The sequence below is a fragment of the Sus scrofa genome, chromosome 13 (assembly GCF_054392235.1).
Source record: "Sus scrofa isolate SSC_HxYL_T2T_F1_AM1 chromosome 13, Sscrofa_HxYL_maternal_Yorkshire_Landrace_v2.0, whole genome shotgun sequence".
Classification (NCBI taxonomy): domain Eukaryota; kingdom Metazoa; phylum Chordata; class Mammalia; order Artiodactyla; family Suidae; genus Sus; species Sus scrofa.
The window spans coordinates 56,539,603-56,556,345 of record NC_139395.1 but is presented as its reverse complement, the minus strand read 5'-3'; the positions used below and the strand labels follow the sequence as shown (position 1 = coordinate 56,556,345).

The window sequence follows — 16,743 nt, the reverse complement described above, 5'->3', positions numbered from 1 at the left end:
TCATTGTTTATGTCTCATGTGACAGCAGAAAAAGACATTGCTTATCCAGGACCACCCTATCCTCTGCAGTCCCCACCAAAGTAGACTGTCAGCTGAGGCAATACCTGCAGCGTTGTTACCAAACAGGTGTTAGGACTGGACAGGGAACTGAATGAACATTAAGACATTCTAAATCTTTTATTGGAACTAGGGCTGGACATGTAATTTCCACTCAAGGATAAATATATTTTGAGCCCTTCCTGGGCTTAGCCCTGCTCTATTTCAGGAGGAGTAGATCTATGCAGGTTGGGTAGAGCCTTGCTCTCACAAGGGTGACCTTTTTTTTTTTTTTTTTTTTTTTTGCTTTTGCTTTTTAGGGCTGAACCCGTGGCATATGGAAGTTCCCAGGCTAGGGGTCAAATCAGAGGTACAGCTGCTGGGCTACATCAAAGCCAGAGCAACGCTGGATCCAATACACATCTGTGACATATACCACAGCTCCTGGCAACACCCGATCCTTAACCCACTGAGTAAGGCCAAGGATTGAACCCACATCCTCATGGATACTAGTTGGGTTCATTAATGCTGAGCTACAATGGGAACTCCCAAGGCTGATCTTTTCTCTTTAATTCAAACCTCAGTGATTGATTATGGATTGGTAAGAAGCTGGATTGATTGATTGATTGTTCTGTGTGGCCCACTTCCCAGTATGGAAATTACATCTCTAATCACTGAAGATCTTTCGGCAGAAGTTGAGCCAACACTTATCAGTGTGGGAGGAGGAGGTCCGTGGTGGGTCAACAGCTGTGGGAACTGAACAAATGGGTAGTAACATACCATGAGCCTCTTCATGTCCCCAGGGAAAGAGCTGTGGGCATCTTAATTAACCTCCTATGTGGTCTTGAGGTTTGATGACTCTGCAGTAACCCTTTGGGAAAAAAAGGAGATTGTTTCATAAGGTGAGACCTTGTACTTAGTGCTTTAGTTAGCTGGATAGTTACCATCCTTCCTCAGCTCTCCACCATAGACTTTCAAAGAGAACAGATAGACAGCCACTGTTTTCAGGTTATGAAAGGCCCTGACTAGAAATGCTCATCTGCATTCTGAAAAAATACTTTTGCCACCACGTGTGTGTTGAGAGTGTCTAAACTTCCCTGTAAAATACTGTGTGTGTGTGTGTGTGTGTGTGTGTGTGTGTGTGTGTGTGTGCGCAGCCTCTGTCTGTGTATGTATGTTGTATGTTATCCCTTTTGAGTCACCTTCAAGCACATAGTTAAGCACAGGGTGGGTTTATCAAGCTTAAGCTATGGTCATATTTCCAAGTGAAGGCAACTGGGTAAACACATCCGCCACTGTTAAATGAAATACTAAAAGAAAATTCACATTCATAGGAAATGGCTAGGTCTGGTTATGTAACATGATTTACTGAAAAGTTAATTCCATAAATATAGGAACCAACTTGTGCATAGCATTTAGAGTACTTTTATAGATGCTCTGTTTTCAAACCTTAAAAATTTTAACCTACAGTAAGAAAATGTTTCACAGTCATTAAGTTCCCCTTTCCCCCTACATACATGTAGATAAATGAAAATAAATTTTCACAAAACAGTGTTTACCCATTCTTTGCAGTCTATTAGTTTTTGCTCATTTATCTGATTTCTTTTGTTTTTAGTGCTGGTCACAACCCATCCAGCTGACTTTATGACCTCCTGAAAGGTTGTGACTTCAAATTCGAAAACCACTTGTTACACAGATTTGATTAGTCTTGGCCATTGCAGGGCAAGAATTCTCACCCTAAGTAGTATGGGTCTTGGAAGTAGAAATACTTACCTAAATTTTCACAGTTATGATTCAATTTTAAAATTTCTGATTATTGAAACATTGCTTGTTCTGCTATTTCAAACCAGCTGCACACTCATTTTTGCTTTATATCCTGGCTGATAACTGGATGGGTTTGCTTATTTTTACCTAAAAAAAATAGTTTTATTGAGCTTCAGAAAGCTGAGCAAAGGATCCAGGGTGGGGAAAGAGCCTGGCCACAATGAATGCATCTTCCTTTCCTCCCAAGCTCAGAACAGCCAGAGAGGGCCTGCTCTTGGGTGCTCCTTTTACATGGAACAGCCCCTATTCTTACTTAATGGATTATGTTTATGGCAGATTTCCTGAGTAGAGATTTAAGGTAATCAGACATTAATTAAACTACATCTGGTTTTAAGATAACCAAAAGGTGTGATACTTAACCTCTGCAAACATTTCCAGTCTTCCTTTACAGCAATTAAAATCATAGCCCAAAGCAAAGGGCATGGAAAGTAGGAAAGGGGTGGGCTCACTGGATAATTCATATCATTTTTATACATAACTTCTCACTTACTCTCAGGTGGAAATGGAGAACTGTCAAGCCCCCCATGTCTACAGGGAATGGTCCCCATGAGAAAACTACAAATTAACACACAATGAAATTGGATCTAAATTATTAATGGGGGATATTTCTGAATAAACAAGAATTATTACTTATCTGTTCTCACCGCTGTTTGTTTTTTTTTTTTTTTTTTTTTTTTTCCTTCCTACTTCTAGGATGGCCCCGAAGCTGGACAGACTGTGAAGGTGAGTGCTTATTATGTGCATACACATTAATAGGGGGCAATTATGAGAACTAATAAAAAATCACACTGAGTCATTTGGAGCACGTTGCTCTCTCATTATGTTATCTTCGAGGTCAGAGAGACCCTTGGTGTTTGAGCCATAAATCCTGACATTGTAAACTTTGCCAAGCGATATGTTTCCCATTAGTTTACAAGACATTTAACTTTTGTAGTAAAATTACTACTGTGCAAATGCTGAATCAGAAACTAAATCATGGAGTCCTCAAACAGAATCTGAAGTCTAAGGAGTGCATGGGAGGTAGTGTCTGGGGAACCGTATGTGTGCTGTGTGTGAACTGGTGGGTCCTCTTTTACGCCTGAGCCTCTGACAGCCTTCTGGTTCTCTACACCATCTATTTTTGCTTCACCATTGTTGAGTGGAGAGCTCACCAATGTGGTCTGACATGGTGGCCCCAAGTTCTGTCCTCATTCCTTACCCTGTGCTTCATCTCTTCTCCTCCTCTCCACCCACACACATACTCTTTCCCTCTCTTTATACTTAACACCAAAGTTCAACCTAATGAGTCAGTGTAGCTCAAGAATGGGGTTTTAAGTGTGCTCTAAGAAAGAAGGGAGATTTACTAGGAGAGTCTCTGCTTCCCTAATAAAGTAAAATAAAACAATAAAATACTGGCTGATTCTGAAGCTAAGTTTCTGCCCCCTTCATATCAGTGCAAATTCCTATGCAGTTAGTCCCCATGCCTAAATCACAGAAAAGGTTTTTTTTTTTTTTTTTTCTTTCTCAGTACTAGAAATCAGAAGGAAGTCTAACTGAGGTGCTAATGTTATACTTTGCAAAATAAGGTTTTAGGCTTTGAGACTGGCTGTGAGCAAATAAGGTAATGCTTGGTACCAAATAATGCCAGGTAAACATAATCCTCTTTTGATATTAGTCTGCATATGGCTTTAATGTTTACCACAGCTGCTGTGGGGCTTTTAAAATAGAATCTCTGGGAAGTACTTTTGAGGAGTGAATGTCCTATAGGGCCTGCCACCAAATTCCTTATGATAAAAAGAGCTAGTCTTGCTCTAGACACACAATGTATTAAGGACAGAGGAGACTTGCAGCTTTTTCTACCTCCAGGCTTCTAATTGTGGAAATGTCGAAGAAAGTATAATATGAATAGCTTTGTTTTGAAGTTGTTTCTTGAAATACAAAACACAAATGTGTAAACCTAGTTACCATTCTTTTTTAAAAAGCAATCTTCATGGGAGTGTCCGCTGTGGCACAGCAGATTAAGGATCCAACGTCATCTCTGTGGCAACACGGGGTGGATCTCAGCCCAGAACAGTGGGTTATGGGATCTGGTGTTGCCGCAGCTGTGGCATAAGTTGCAGGTGCAGCTCAGATTCGATCCCTGGCCCAGGAACTTTCATATGCTTTGGGTGTGGCAAAAAAAAAAATCAATATTCAAATGTAAGTTCCAGCAACACCAAATTAGTCAGGTGCTTTATGCATTATTTGATAGAATTCCTTCACATATTGACAATAATGCTGCAGAGGCATAGCTCATAACGTGGGAGGATGCCAAACCCCAAAGGGAGTGCACAGATTGATAACATGTGCAAGTTAAACATATCTAAAATTTTATGTGTATGTAGGTTCAATGATCTCAAAATTTAAGAATTCTGAATGGGGCATTAAAATATTTCCCAGATAGGAGTTCCCATCTTGGCTCAGTGGAAACAAATCTGACTAGCATTCATGAGGATGCAGGTTTGATCCCTGGCATCACTCAGTGGGTTAAGGATCCAGCGTTGTGAGCTGTGGTGTAGGTCACAGACGTGGTGGCTGGGATCTGGCATTGCTGTGGCTGTGGCTGTGGCATAGGCCAGCAACTACAGCTCCAATTCAACCAATGGCCTGGGAACCTCCATATGCCATGGGTGCAGCCCTAAAAAGCCAAAAAAAAAAAAAAAAAAAAAAAATTCCTGGACAGACAGGCATCAACTAGACAGAAAAAGTAGATTAATGGTTTCCAGGGGCTGGAGGAAGAAGGAAATGGGAACTGACTACTAATGGGTAAGAGTTTCTTACTGGAGTGATAAAAATGTAGAATTAGATGGTGGTGATGGTTGTGTAACATTATGAATATTTTTAAAGCCACTGAATCATATATTTTACAATGGTAAAGTTTATCTTGAATGATATATCTCAATTAAAAATACTAACAAAATAAAACAGAGTTAAAAATTCCAAGTGCCAAGTCTCCAGGGCTGAGCCCTACAGCTGTAGACTCTCTGACTCCAGTAGTGACTAGTTTTTGATGTTCAGTTATCTGGCCCAAATTTTTAATGTTTTTCTTTTTAGTTTGATGGTGGGTATGATGGTGTAATTTCTAGTTTATGATACTCATATAATTTTTTTTTTTTGTCTTTTTGTCATTTCCAGGGCCACTCCTGCGGCATATGGAGGTTTCCAGGCTAGGGGTCTAATCGAGCTGTAGCTGCTGGCCTATGCCAGAGCCGTAGCAACACGGGATCCGAGCCGTGTCTGCAACCTAAACCACAGCTCACGGCAACGCGGGATCCTTAACCCACTGAGGAAGGCCAGGGATCAAACCCGCAACCTCATGGTTCCTAGTCGGATTCATTAACCACTGAGCCACGATGGGAACTGCTAAATTTTTGTGGTTCTTATCATTACAACCATTGTTATTTCACTAATTTATAAAAAAAATTAAATCAGATTATCTTCTTTTGTATATCTTTCAATTATTTCCAACCTAAGCATGGAATTTCCCCAATATGAATTAGCAGGGCCATGTCAAATGCTTTGTGTAATATATAATGGTTAAAAGAAAAAAATTTATGTGTAGACATCTGACCCTTGAACAACACAGTTTGAGCTGTAAGGTTCCAGTTATCCAGGTATGTTTTTCAATAGTAAATACTATAGTACTACAGATCAGCTATTGGTTGAATTTGCAGGTGCAGAACCTCATATACAGAAGGTCAACTATAAATTATACACAGATTTTTCCACTGGTCAGAAGGGTCAGTGCCTCTAAACCCCAGGTTTCCAAGAGTCAACTATATATACAGCTAAACCTTAGTGTATGTCAAAGTTTTGAAAACTGTCCTTCTAGACCAAATAAACATATCAAACATTGTGTAATTTATTTTTATCTAAGCATAATTCTAATACTACCTATGTGAAAATTAGTTTTGCTTTTAGTTTAAAAAAAAAGTTGATTCTATTTTTATTCTAAACTACTTATTTTAGAATCTTTGAGTTTGGGGCTTGGGAATCTGTTAACAAGCACACCCCATGATTCTTCTCAGAATATTTATCAGCCTCCCTATTTGTGGTGATATAATAGTAGGTGGTGATGGCCACGTAACCTTGACCCACAGAAGCCAGTAGCCAGCACCTCCGGGGAGCAAAGCTGCATCTTCAATATTCAGTTCTTCCATTCTGAAAACTACAACTTATGACTGAGCAGTTCAGATCTTGAAATTCACACAGCTGAACATTCTGAGGCAGTGTTTGACAGCCTGCCTTGGAAGGCACAGTGACTGTTTTCTTCATCTTAGCGTCTGTGTCTGACTCTTGGTATGCTGCCTGATGCCTGGATTCTAAACCATTTCTGTCTCATGCTGGGTGGCAATAGCAATAAGCCCAGTAATGATCTCTTCCCCTGGAGCAAATGTTGTTATTGTTAGTGGAGGTTCACTGCTGAATGAGCTTCTTGAACATGATGCCACTTTATGGGTTTTTTGTTTTGCAGGCTTTAAGTTCAGCTTTGCAAAGAACAAGGATGGTCTAGGTCACTCAGTAAAGCATTTGTAACAGGAAAAGGAAATACCAGACTAAAAAGTGACCTCTTATTTCTCCATTGATTATTATCTCTCCTTTTTGAGGGTTTAATAGTAGGACAGCACTGCTGGCCACCAGGTGGTTATTGGGGCAATTTGAATAGCCTGAAACACTGAGATATCATTCCTTCTGGTCTCAGCTATATATCACCATGTCCATATACACATCACCATGTGCCCATGCAGCCACATATGACTAGATCATCACCCTTCCCTGACCATCCCTCCCATCTGAAGTAGTCCTCCTGAGCCCCTTACTCCCTATCCTATTTACCTTTGTGGATTTAAAAAACAAACAAACAAACAAACAAAACGTGGCCTGAAAGTTGCGGGTTAGGTTTTTATAGGGACCTTACTTGGAACTATAGCCTGGAAAGCAGTATCTCAGATATCTCTGAGGAACTGTCCCAGAAAGTGAGGGGAGGAGCCAAAATATGTAGGGACTTGTGCTTAAAAAAAAAATGCAGTGGAACATCAAATACTGCTAATCAAAAATACCAGACATCTTGAGTTTATGATTTTAGTGTTCTTCTATGTATGCAAGAGTCTGGCTCATTCAATCATTCTTTTCTTTTTTTAGGGTTCACCTTTGGCACGTGGATGTTCCCAGGCTAGGGGTCAAATCAAAGCTACAGCTGCTGGCCTATGCCAAAACCACAGCAGCCTGGGATCCAAGCCACGTCTGTGACCTACACCACAGCTCATGGTAACACCGAATCTCTAACCCGCTGAGCAAATACTAGTGGTATTCCTTTCAGCTGCACAACAAAGGGAACTCTCACAATCATTCCTTTGATATGCATCTTTACTATCTAGGGCCGGTATCCTATTTTTCTCCATCCTGAATTACCTTCAAGGTTTTGCCATAGGGGGTGGCTGCAGTGGCTCATGGCTTGATGGCAGAGGCAACATTCTTTGTTTACTGAAATGGTAGCATTTTTTTTTCTGGTCCACGCCTTAATTGATTTCCTTCAAGGCATTCTTCACTGTTTTTTATTTGTTTGTGTGTTACTTTTTTTTCTTCCCTGTGCCCATGTTTTTTCTTTAGTCCCTGGAGAATATTAGCTTCATGAGAACCTGTATTTTGTCATTGTTCACCATGGCTCTCTTGGGTGGTGGGTTCATAGAGTTAGAAATCTATGCTTCTAACTCTCTAGCTTCAGGTAACAGGAAAAAGCAGATAATATCTCCTTGTATTCCAGTGTGTAGTTCAGGGGTATAGGTTTTCTGGAATTTTTACAAGGAATCTCCCATATTCAGGCATCACTGACATAGGCCAGAATTGTCACTAATCAAGTTCCCAAATTATAATCCAAAATGTAATTCCAGCTAGCCAAATAATTAAGGCAGTATTCAGTCCTTTAGAAAGGATGCTACTGAGTAGGTGTAATGTAAGCTTTTAGAGCAATTTCTCCATACATCTTTGGGTGGGAGAGTGCTTTAGGTATATTAAAGAGAGAGATTTATGGCAGGCAGGTAATCTAGAGTTTTATAAGGACTATTTATAAAATATGCCTGCTTACACTCTTCTCTGTTTATGGTACTTGAATCCTCTACTTAGATACTTAATTTTATAGTATTAGTGCAGTGGGAAGCATCTCTTAATAACTGTTGATACGTTAGCAATTACTTTTTCAGATTGCTTTGGGAAGAAGAGGGAAAGGAATTCTTTAAAGAAGTGTGATTTAAAAATTAAAAAACAAGAATTTCCCTTGTGCAGCAGGTGAAGGATCTGGTATTGTCACTACAGCAGCCTGGGTCACTGTTGAGGTGTGGGTTCAATCCCTGGCCCTGGAACTTCCAGGTGTCACAGTTGCAACCAAAACAAACAAACAACAAACTCTTCCATTCACTGAGCACTGAGGAGTTTTTTTTTGGTCCTGTCTTTAAGATGTTGTTGCCTTTTTAATTTGCGAATTTATTGAAGACATTTTAGTCCTTAATAAACTCCAGAAGGTAATATGCTTTGATATCAGTCAGAGGTTCCGTTGAAATATTAACTCTGCTAATTTATTGGCTGTGTGACTTTGAGCCAGCCTCTCAACCTCTCTGAAGATTTATCAAATGGCAGAAGCTCTATCTATTTTATTGAATGATGGTGAAGAGAAACCAACATGAAAATGTGAATAGATCACCCAGACCACCACATGTTGTTCCCAGGACCTTATGCATGTTTCTTAATTTTAATCTTACCCTTAATTTTCTCATCCCTAAGACACGCTAAGGTGTAACTTTAGAAGAATGTTCATGGCATTGAGATTGTTTGTGGTCCTCCCAAGTTCACTTAATTATACACTGAAATCTCTATTAAACGTTGCCTCTTAGCTTACATTCTTCAAAAAAAAAAAAAAAAAAAAGCCTTTCTTCTGATGTTATCACTCGTTCAGTTTGAATAACTACTTTGAACTTTTATGAAATTGGCCACTTGAAATTCAGAAATCTGCCATATTAATTGGGGCATGAAATATTTGCCCTGATTTTTTTTTCTTTTATTGGCGTATAATTGATTTACAGTGTGTTAGTGTCAGGTGTACAGCAAAGTGATTTGGTATACATATACATATATTTGTTCTTTTTCAGGTTCTTTTTCCATAAAAATTCCAGAAAATTTAGTAGGTTTCCCTGTGCTATACAGGAGGTCCTTGTTGATTATCTATTTTATATATGGCAGTGTGTATATGTTAATCCTGAACTCTTAATTTATCCCTCCCCCTCACCTTTCCCCTTTGGTAACCATGTATTTGTTTTCAAAGTCTGTGAGCCTGTATCTGTTTTGTAAGTAAGTTCATTTGCATCATTCTTTTAGATTCCACGTATAAGCGAAGACATCATATGATGTTTTTCTCTGTCTTACCTCCTCCACTTAGTATGATAATCTCCAGGTCCATCTATGTCCTGAAAATTCTGCCCTGATATTTTTAACCTCTGCCCTACCCCTTGGTGGTAACAAGTTATTTGTGGTCCTGAGCCCACAGTGTATTTCATGATTACTTGAAGTAGGTTTCAGTAGGACAGAGACCTGTGTTCCCTCTATGCTGAGTCAGAAGGTTTGATGTATGACTCAGGACTCTGCCTTTAAACAAGTACTGTAAGTGATGTCCATGCACATGTGACTCCAGTGCAAAGCCACTTAGCAAAGAAGTGATGAGATGTGGAATCTCCATGTAGCAGCTTGCTTTCTATCCAAAAGAATTCCTAATATTTGGTGTGTATGGAAAGGAAGAACCAGCACCTTAACAATCGAAATGATTTTACTACACTGGTATTTTTTATTTTCATCTGGAAAGAAATTTCAAGAGAGCTCTACTTTGCCAGAGAACTTTTATCCTTTGATTAAAGCCATGAGGAAAAGTGCCTTGCTTATGCTTATGTCTAATGCATGTATTTACTACTGAAGAATTAATATCTTCAGGATGCAGTAGCTTTTATCTTATGCAATTGCCTTACAATTTGCATATCTGCTCTGAAAGTGAATCCAATTTGCCTGATTTTGATAAAGCAAAACCAGTTTTGATGCTGAGGGGATGGGTTTGGGTATGTATGTGGGAATGGATGTCTCCAAGGACCCTTTTACCCTCGGCAGATACATGTCTCTGATTCTTCCTCCCCTCCTGGTGATTTGGGGGCAAAATCTTGGTCCCTGGTCTCTGGCTTTTCAGGCAAGAGAAGGGAAGATGAACTTGTCTGTTCCCTGTGGGAAATTTCCTCTCTCCTACTAAACCCTCAAGCCTTCTTCTAAGTAAGTATCAAGTCATTGGGTTTTTCCATCTCTAATTCATTCATTTTAATTTACTTGAGGCCATTTGGGTCAAAACACTGAAAGAAAAATGAACCAAACGTTCTAGTCATCTTCTGTTCCTATTTGGTGAGTTGTATTTACTTTTTTCCTGTTCTTTCAAATTCACAGGCAGTTTAGGTGGGTCCCATAAGGGATGCTGGAGATAGAGTGAGGGCAGAGAGGGAATGTCATCAAGAGGCAGGACTCAGGAGCCAGATGGCCTGGCTTCATTCCCACAGCCATCACCTATCATTTTTAATGACTCTTTCAGAAGTCAGCCTTTTCTAGCCTCAGCATCTATTTACACAAAATTGGGACCTGAATGGTACTCTGACCCCTAGGGGTGTTGTGAAGATCAAATGTATTAAAATGTATGTAGATGCCTTTAACCCAACACTTAACACATAGGACAGTCTCAGTAAATATTTGTTGTTAGTTTTACAGTTTTCATTTGATCCTCACAATCCTCAAAACTAGGCATTAATATTTTATACTTGGGGAAATCTAGGTTTACAGAGGTAGTCACTTATCAAACAAAACAAAAACAAACAGCAAACAAACAAAAATAAAACCACAATTGATAGATAGGAGAGCTGGAATTCAAACTCAGCTCTGACAGAGCCAAACTTTCCATTATATCATCTAAAACAACTTGCCTATTAGCATAGTCAAAGATGCACCAGGAGAGGTTTTGTAAATATTTGGTCTCCTTCAGCCCGGGTTCATTTGCTTTATTTTTCTCTGCTTAGAATAATATTGGCTTCCATCTACAAACACCCAGAGGATTCCCTCTTTAACTTTATTATACAGGTAAAGCTTAACCAGCCTAAATGCTGCTTTATTGCTGAATGTCAGTTTATGGCAGAATTATATGTTTTAGATGTTTAACCTTTCATTAGTACTACCAAACAAATTCCTTTGGTAATTGGAGGCTGTGACATATAGCCAAGTAGTATATTTGGCTGTTAAATTTATTTTGAGATCCATGACACAAAAATGTGGCAAATTTTGCAGACACAAATTTTAATGTCAATGTTTTACAGGTTTCAGGTATAAAATGGGCTGTCTTTTACACCTGATGGTCAGAGTTAGGGGGTTTTATTTAATCACTGTCAAGTCAAATATCCTGTGAAAGGCAAAGTGCTTTATAGACCCAAAAATGCTGTATAATTGTAAGGCATTCTTATTCAAAATCATCTTCTTACCTCTGTTGACGCAGTAAGGACAGTGACCCACTGTTGGCATTTTGCTAGGGATACTACGCGTTTAGAAATAACTGTTGAAGGCACTGCTGTCTGTCCTTATTTTGCTGAATGTGTTTCAGGCCTAGGACATAACATATAAAATTCTCCAACTGCCTATAACCACTTCATTCTAAGTTCAAAATTTTAGTCCTGTGACATCTAACCATCTTCGCTAAAATGCCAACTTTTTTAAAAATAAGTAAACTCAGCCCAGTTAATCTTGTGACAAAGATTCAGTAGTTTTGGTTAAAAATGAGTGATCAGTTCAGGCTCAGTAGATGAGCAGTTTGTAATAAACTACACCCTAAATATAGAATGAGGAGTCAGAGTGCCTAAATATAATGTGTGCTTTGGTTGAAACTGAACATTTTAGCAAAAACAAGTCCAAATGATATTGCAAACTTTTGTTTCGATACCCACCGCAAAAATATTAAAATACAAATACAAAAGAAGGTTACTTATAGGCTAAGTATAAAAATATGGATCTATATATTTCTAGGGGAAATGGACACCATAAGTTTGGAATTCCCCTAGAATGAGGGAAAAAAGGAAAAGGAGTGCATCATGGGCTGTCCAGGGTACCCAGGGGCCTTTAACTACATATCTAATATGTTCCCAGTTTTCCATTCTATTATTTCTGTTTTGTGATATCATTGATATTTTAAATGCATTTTAAAAGAAAATATAGGAGGCTATCTCTATAATTTTTATTTCACAGGGGTTCCCATTAGAAGAATTTTCCGTTGAGAAATGACTCTGATTATCTATTCTTTTTCGTTCTATATTATTTTTAGCATGTAATTAATTATCTACGTCCTATGTTCAAATCTCAGATGAGGGGGGCTGTAAAAATGTTTTTTGAAAGTCCACTGTTGATTCTAATGGTTACCCAGATTTAGGAACTTCTGCTTGCTTGCTTTATTTATTTATTTATTTATTTAAATCCATTTTGATTCTTGGTCCAGATGACCTAGACCTGATTCTTACTCCCACATTCGTCTTGAATTATTCAGTTCCTTTAAGGGGCTCCTCTTTGCCCTTTATGCCACAGCCATTACTAAAGTAATTCTCAAGACTCAAAATGCAGCTGGAAAACTGAGGGCTTGGTGACCGAGCCTGGGTCAGATGGAAAGCAGATTAATGAATAATAGACATAGAAACCTGCAGAGCCACAGACAAGGAAGTATTAGAATAATGTCCTCTTCCTAAGGACATTTGGTTGAAAAATAGTGGTTTGGTGAGAATCTCTAATGGCCCTTGGGCCAAACACAGAAATTCTCCCCCCATTTCTTCATGAAATATGTTAGTGCTTGAAAAGCGTAATTTTGAAATTCTAAGTTTACCTGTCATGAGGCTTTGATCCTATACCTGTGCTCTGGTAGCAAATCCCCTCTCTGGAGAGGCAGCCCATTCACCAAGATCAGAGAATAGAGACATCAATTGCTGGAAGCCTTCTGAATTGAATTAATCCCCAATCTCATAAGGAAAGGACAATCTGATGGTTTGACATCCTTTTGGGCTCATTCAACATAAAGATGATACTATTGGATTCTGGTAATGAAAACCCACATTTCTTTCCCCTGTAGTTTATTCTTGAAACAAGCTTTTCTTGTTCCTGATGTTACATGAAAAATAAACATGAAGTTGTTTAGGATGTTGACCTTGCCTAAAGTGGTTTGGAAGAATAAACAACATTGAGCAAGCAAAATGAACTCACCAAATATTCTTTTACTTCGTGGTGAAATCCATTTATCCTAATGTTCACATTCAAATCTCCCATCCTAGGGTCTATATATCAGTACTTATTCCCTGAAAAAATATTTTCTTATCATACTTCTAGACTGGTGCCCTGAAAAACAACCCACCAGGGCCTTTTATTTGTGTTTCAATTCATCTGTTGGTGGTAAATGGTATAAATTCCCAGATGTAATCAGGCTCTAGCAGCATAATTTTGAGGAAACTATCCAGTCTTGGAAGGAATAAATGTGAATCTGAGCTCAGCTCTGCTATCAGATGACCAGAAATGAAACTCACTCTTGAGGAAGAAACTCAGAGACTAGGATAGTTCAGAGAATCCCAGAGAGGCAAGTGGCTTTGGATGTTGTGTAGTATCTTCGCCTCTTTCGCACTTGATTCCCCCTCTGTAGCCTTTAAATTGGTCTTTTATCTTCCTCTGTATGTGGGAACCCAGTGTGATATGAGCTTCCTGTTGGGACAGCTCTGACCTATGTTTGGGAATGAGAATTCTCTTACCACCAAGAGCATCCTGTTACCACCTCCCTGGAAATGAGCATCCTGCCTGCTCATGCTTTGCTATGTAGCTTTCGTTCTTTAATATATATGTCCAGTGTGTACAATGTTCCAAGTATTGTCACAGTCCCTGGGAGAACAGGAAGAATGAAGCCTAGTCCTTACCTGTCTTTATGGATGGTTGTTGAAACAAGGGCTATACTAGAGTAAGACTGAGTAGGTTGTAGAAGTTGTATGGTTCATAATAATTCCTCCTATGATTAAGTGTTTGTTGAGTTCCTACTATGTGTCAGGTGCATGGGGGTATAGTGGGAGAAGAGGCAGCCAAGGAACAACTCTCACCTTATTATCTATTTTCCTCTACACGCAAATGAATGAATGCAATAATTGTAGATTTTGAGTAGTATTGAAAAGGCTGTAACAGCGTGCTGTGAAAGGGGGTAACATGGCTGAGGGAGGGAAATAAGGATGGTGTGGCTGCTAGAGGTAAAGTGGTCAGGAAAGGCCCACTGAAGAGGTGACCTGTTAACTGATACCTGAGAAATGACAGTGAGCCAGCCAGGTGAAAGAGCTGTGGAGGAGGAATTCTCGTTGTAGTTCAGTGGTCAATGAACCCGCCTAGTATTCATAAGGATGTGGGTTCAATCCCTGGCCTTGCACATTTTGTTAAGGATCTGGCGTTGCCATGAGCTGTGGTGTAGGTTGCAAATATGGCCCAGATCCCGAGTTGCTGTGGCTGTGGCGTAGGCTGGTGGCTACAGCTCTGACTTGATCCCTAGCCTGGGAACCTCCATATGCCACAGGAGCAGCCCTAAAAAGACAAAAAAAAAAAGAGCTGTGGAGGAAACAGCATTACGTGCAGAGGAAACATCAGTGGAGATGAACCTGGCACCATCTAGGAGAATGTGGGAGACCAAGTGGCAGGAATTTGGGGTAGAGACCGGGGTGGTAGAATAGAAGTTTTGAGAGACGGGCAGGCGATTGGCTCCACAAGTATAAGTGCAGTCAGTCCACCATGGGAGTTTAAATTCTATTTTAAAGATATTGTCTGGATTATATTCTAAGGGCAGAGAAAATTTCATATGTGCTTACTATGGTTGGTCCCCTAAACTGATGTGGTTTTTAACTTCCTAAGCCCAGTTTTCTAGGAACCTGAATAATTTGGTCTCATGTCTATTCTGGGTGCTGTTGTGTCTCCCCAGCATACTCTCCACACACAATTGTTTAACAACCAAGAAGATAGGATGCATTTGTTTTTTGTTTGTTTGTTTGTTTTTTGTTTTTTTATCTTTTTAGGGCTGTACCTGCAGCATATGGAGGTTCCCAGGCTAGGGGTCAAATCGGAGCTACAACTGCAGGCCTACGCCACGGCCGTGTCTTTGACCTATACCACATGGGATCTGAGTCAGGTCTTCAACCTATGCCACAGCTCATGGGCACAATGGATCCTTAACCCACTGATAAGGCCAGGGATCAAATCATGTCCTCATGGATACTAGCCAAGTTCATTACCGCTGAGGCAGATGAGAACTCCTAGGATGCATTTGAATCCATCTCTAGCTCCAGTGTTATCATTGTTTGGTCAATCCAGGGGTTGGCAAATTTTTTCATAAAAGGTCAGATAGAAAACATTTTAGGGTTTGAAGGCCAGATGGTCTCTGTCACAATTATACCACTGCCTTTGTAGCTTGAAGACAGTTGTTCAAAATACGTAAATGAATTTGCACAAATGGGTGTGGCTGTATGTCAATCAAACTTTATTTGCTAAAGGAGGTAGTGGGCTGGATTTGGTCAGAGGGATGTAGCTTGCCCATCCCTGGCCTAAAGCAATCCTCTCTGCCATAATGATGACTCGTTCTGACCTTGGAGTATAGGATTTCCTGGGCTTTAGGAATGATTGTTCCCAGCATTCTGGAGGACTTGTGGGAAGGGATGCTTTCACTACTACTACTTGTAAATAAGAAAGCAGTAATCCTGACAACTGGTGGCAACATTAGGATTCCTAGGACAACCCGCTTTAAAAGGAAACAGGTGCTGAGGCCAAATGGCAGAGATTGAAAGAAATTGGATCCTTGGTGACATTATTGGGTTGCTGAATTAACCAGCCCTGAAGCCTGAACTACATCTAGATTTTTGGGTCACGTGATTCACTGAAGTCTCCTATTGTTTCATCCAGGAAGAATTGAACTTTCTGCTGCTTCCAGTGGAAAACATCCTTGACTCAGTCATCCAGGCTAAAATATTCAGTTATTTTTACTCCTTTAGATGCTTAACTGGCAGTTTAAGTAAACAATCTGTAAAGAGTTTCTGCGTATCTGTAATACTTATCACATGCCAATGGGGATCTTGGTGTGAAAGTCTGCGAATCAATGGCCCTAGAAGAGCTTAACTTCCAAAAGGCTCCCTTTGGTGCATGACCACAGGGTAATTCCATTAACTTTAATGATGGTGGTGCTAGACAAAATGGGCCCTGTTAGTCTATTCTTCCCCTTCTTTTTCACATTAAATATTATCCTGCAGCTTCTTCTTCAAGGTAAGGTATGTGCACTGCTGCCATTCATTTCTTGGCCTTTATTAATATATGCAGGTCTCTCTCAGGGAAGGCGTGCTAAGTAAGTACATTAAAAATGAATCCACTGCCCCATTTGTCGACGGTGAGAAAACCCCAGAGTCAGGGACATCGATGGATTATTATTGATTGTTGTAAGAGCCAATAAAATCATAAACAGGGCTCAAAACAATTACTGTGGCCACATTAGCAAATTATCAAATCCATAACTTGCTTTCAAGCCTAGCCTCAGAGATTTAAATAAAGTGCCAGAGGGAGGAAAGCTGTATTTTAGGAATGTGACAACCAGGGCTAAAATAGAGAAATTTATGATTTAATTTGCTGTGCAATCTAATTGAGAACAACTATTAGATTTTTTTGAAAGTGAACTTTGATTAGGTTTTAGGTGTCACAAATAAACTGGAAATATGGGTCAGTTTATACTTTTCTGAGAGTCTGTCGGGAAGGGGAAAGGAAGGTATT

The 16,743-nt window shown here is 39.6% G+C and overlaps 1 protein-coding gene across 34 annotated transcripts in view; it reads left to right on the top strand.

Annotated features, from left to right (window-relative positions):
* Nucleotides 1-16,743, top strand: part of FHIT (fragile histidine triad diadenosine triphosphatase) — a 1,441,601-nt gene that overhangs the window by 1,165,299 nt on the left and 259,559 nt on the right. For all 34 annotated transcript variants that reach the window (XR_014823438.1, XM_021070759.2, XM_084988813.1 and 31 more), the window contains one exon: nt 2,554-2,583. Coding sequence is in view for 33 of the 34 variants with exons in the window: in XM_021070759.2 (XP_020926418.1) it covers nt 2,554-2,583 (30 nt within the window). In the remaining variant the exon portion in view is untranslated. The remainder of the gene's footprint in view (nt 1-2,553; nt 2,584-16,743) is intronic.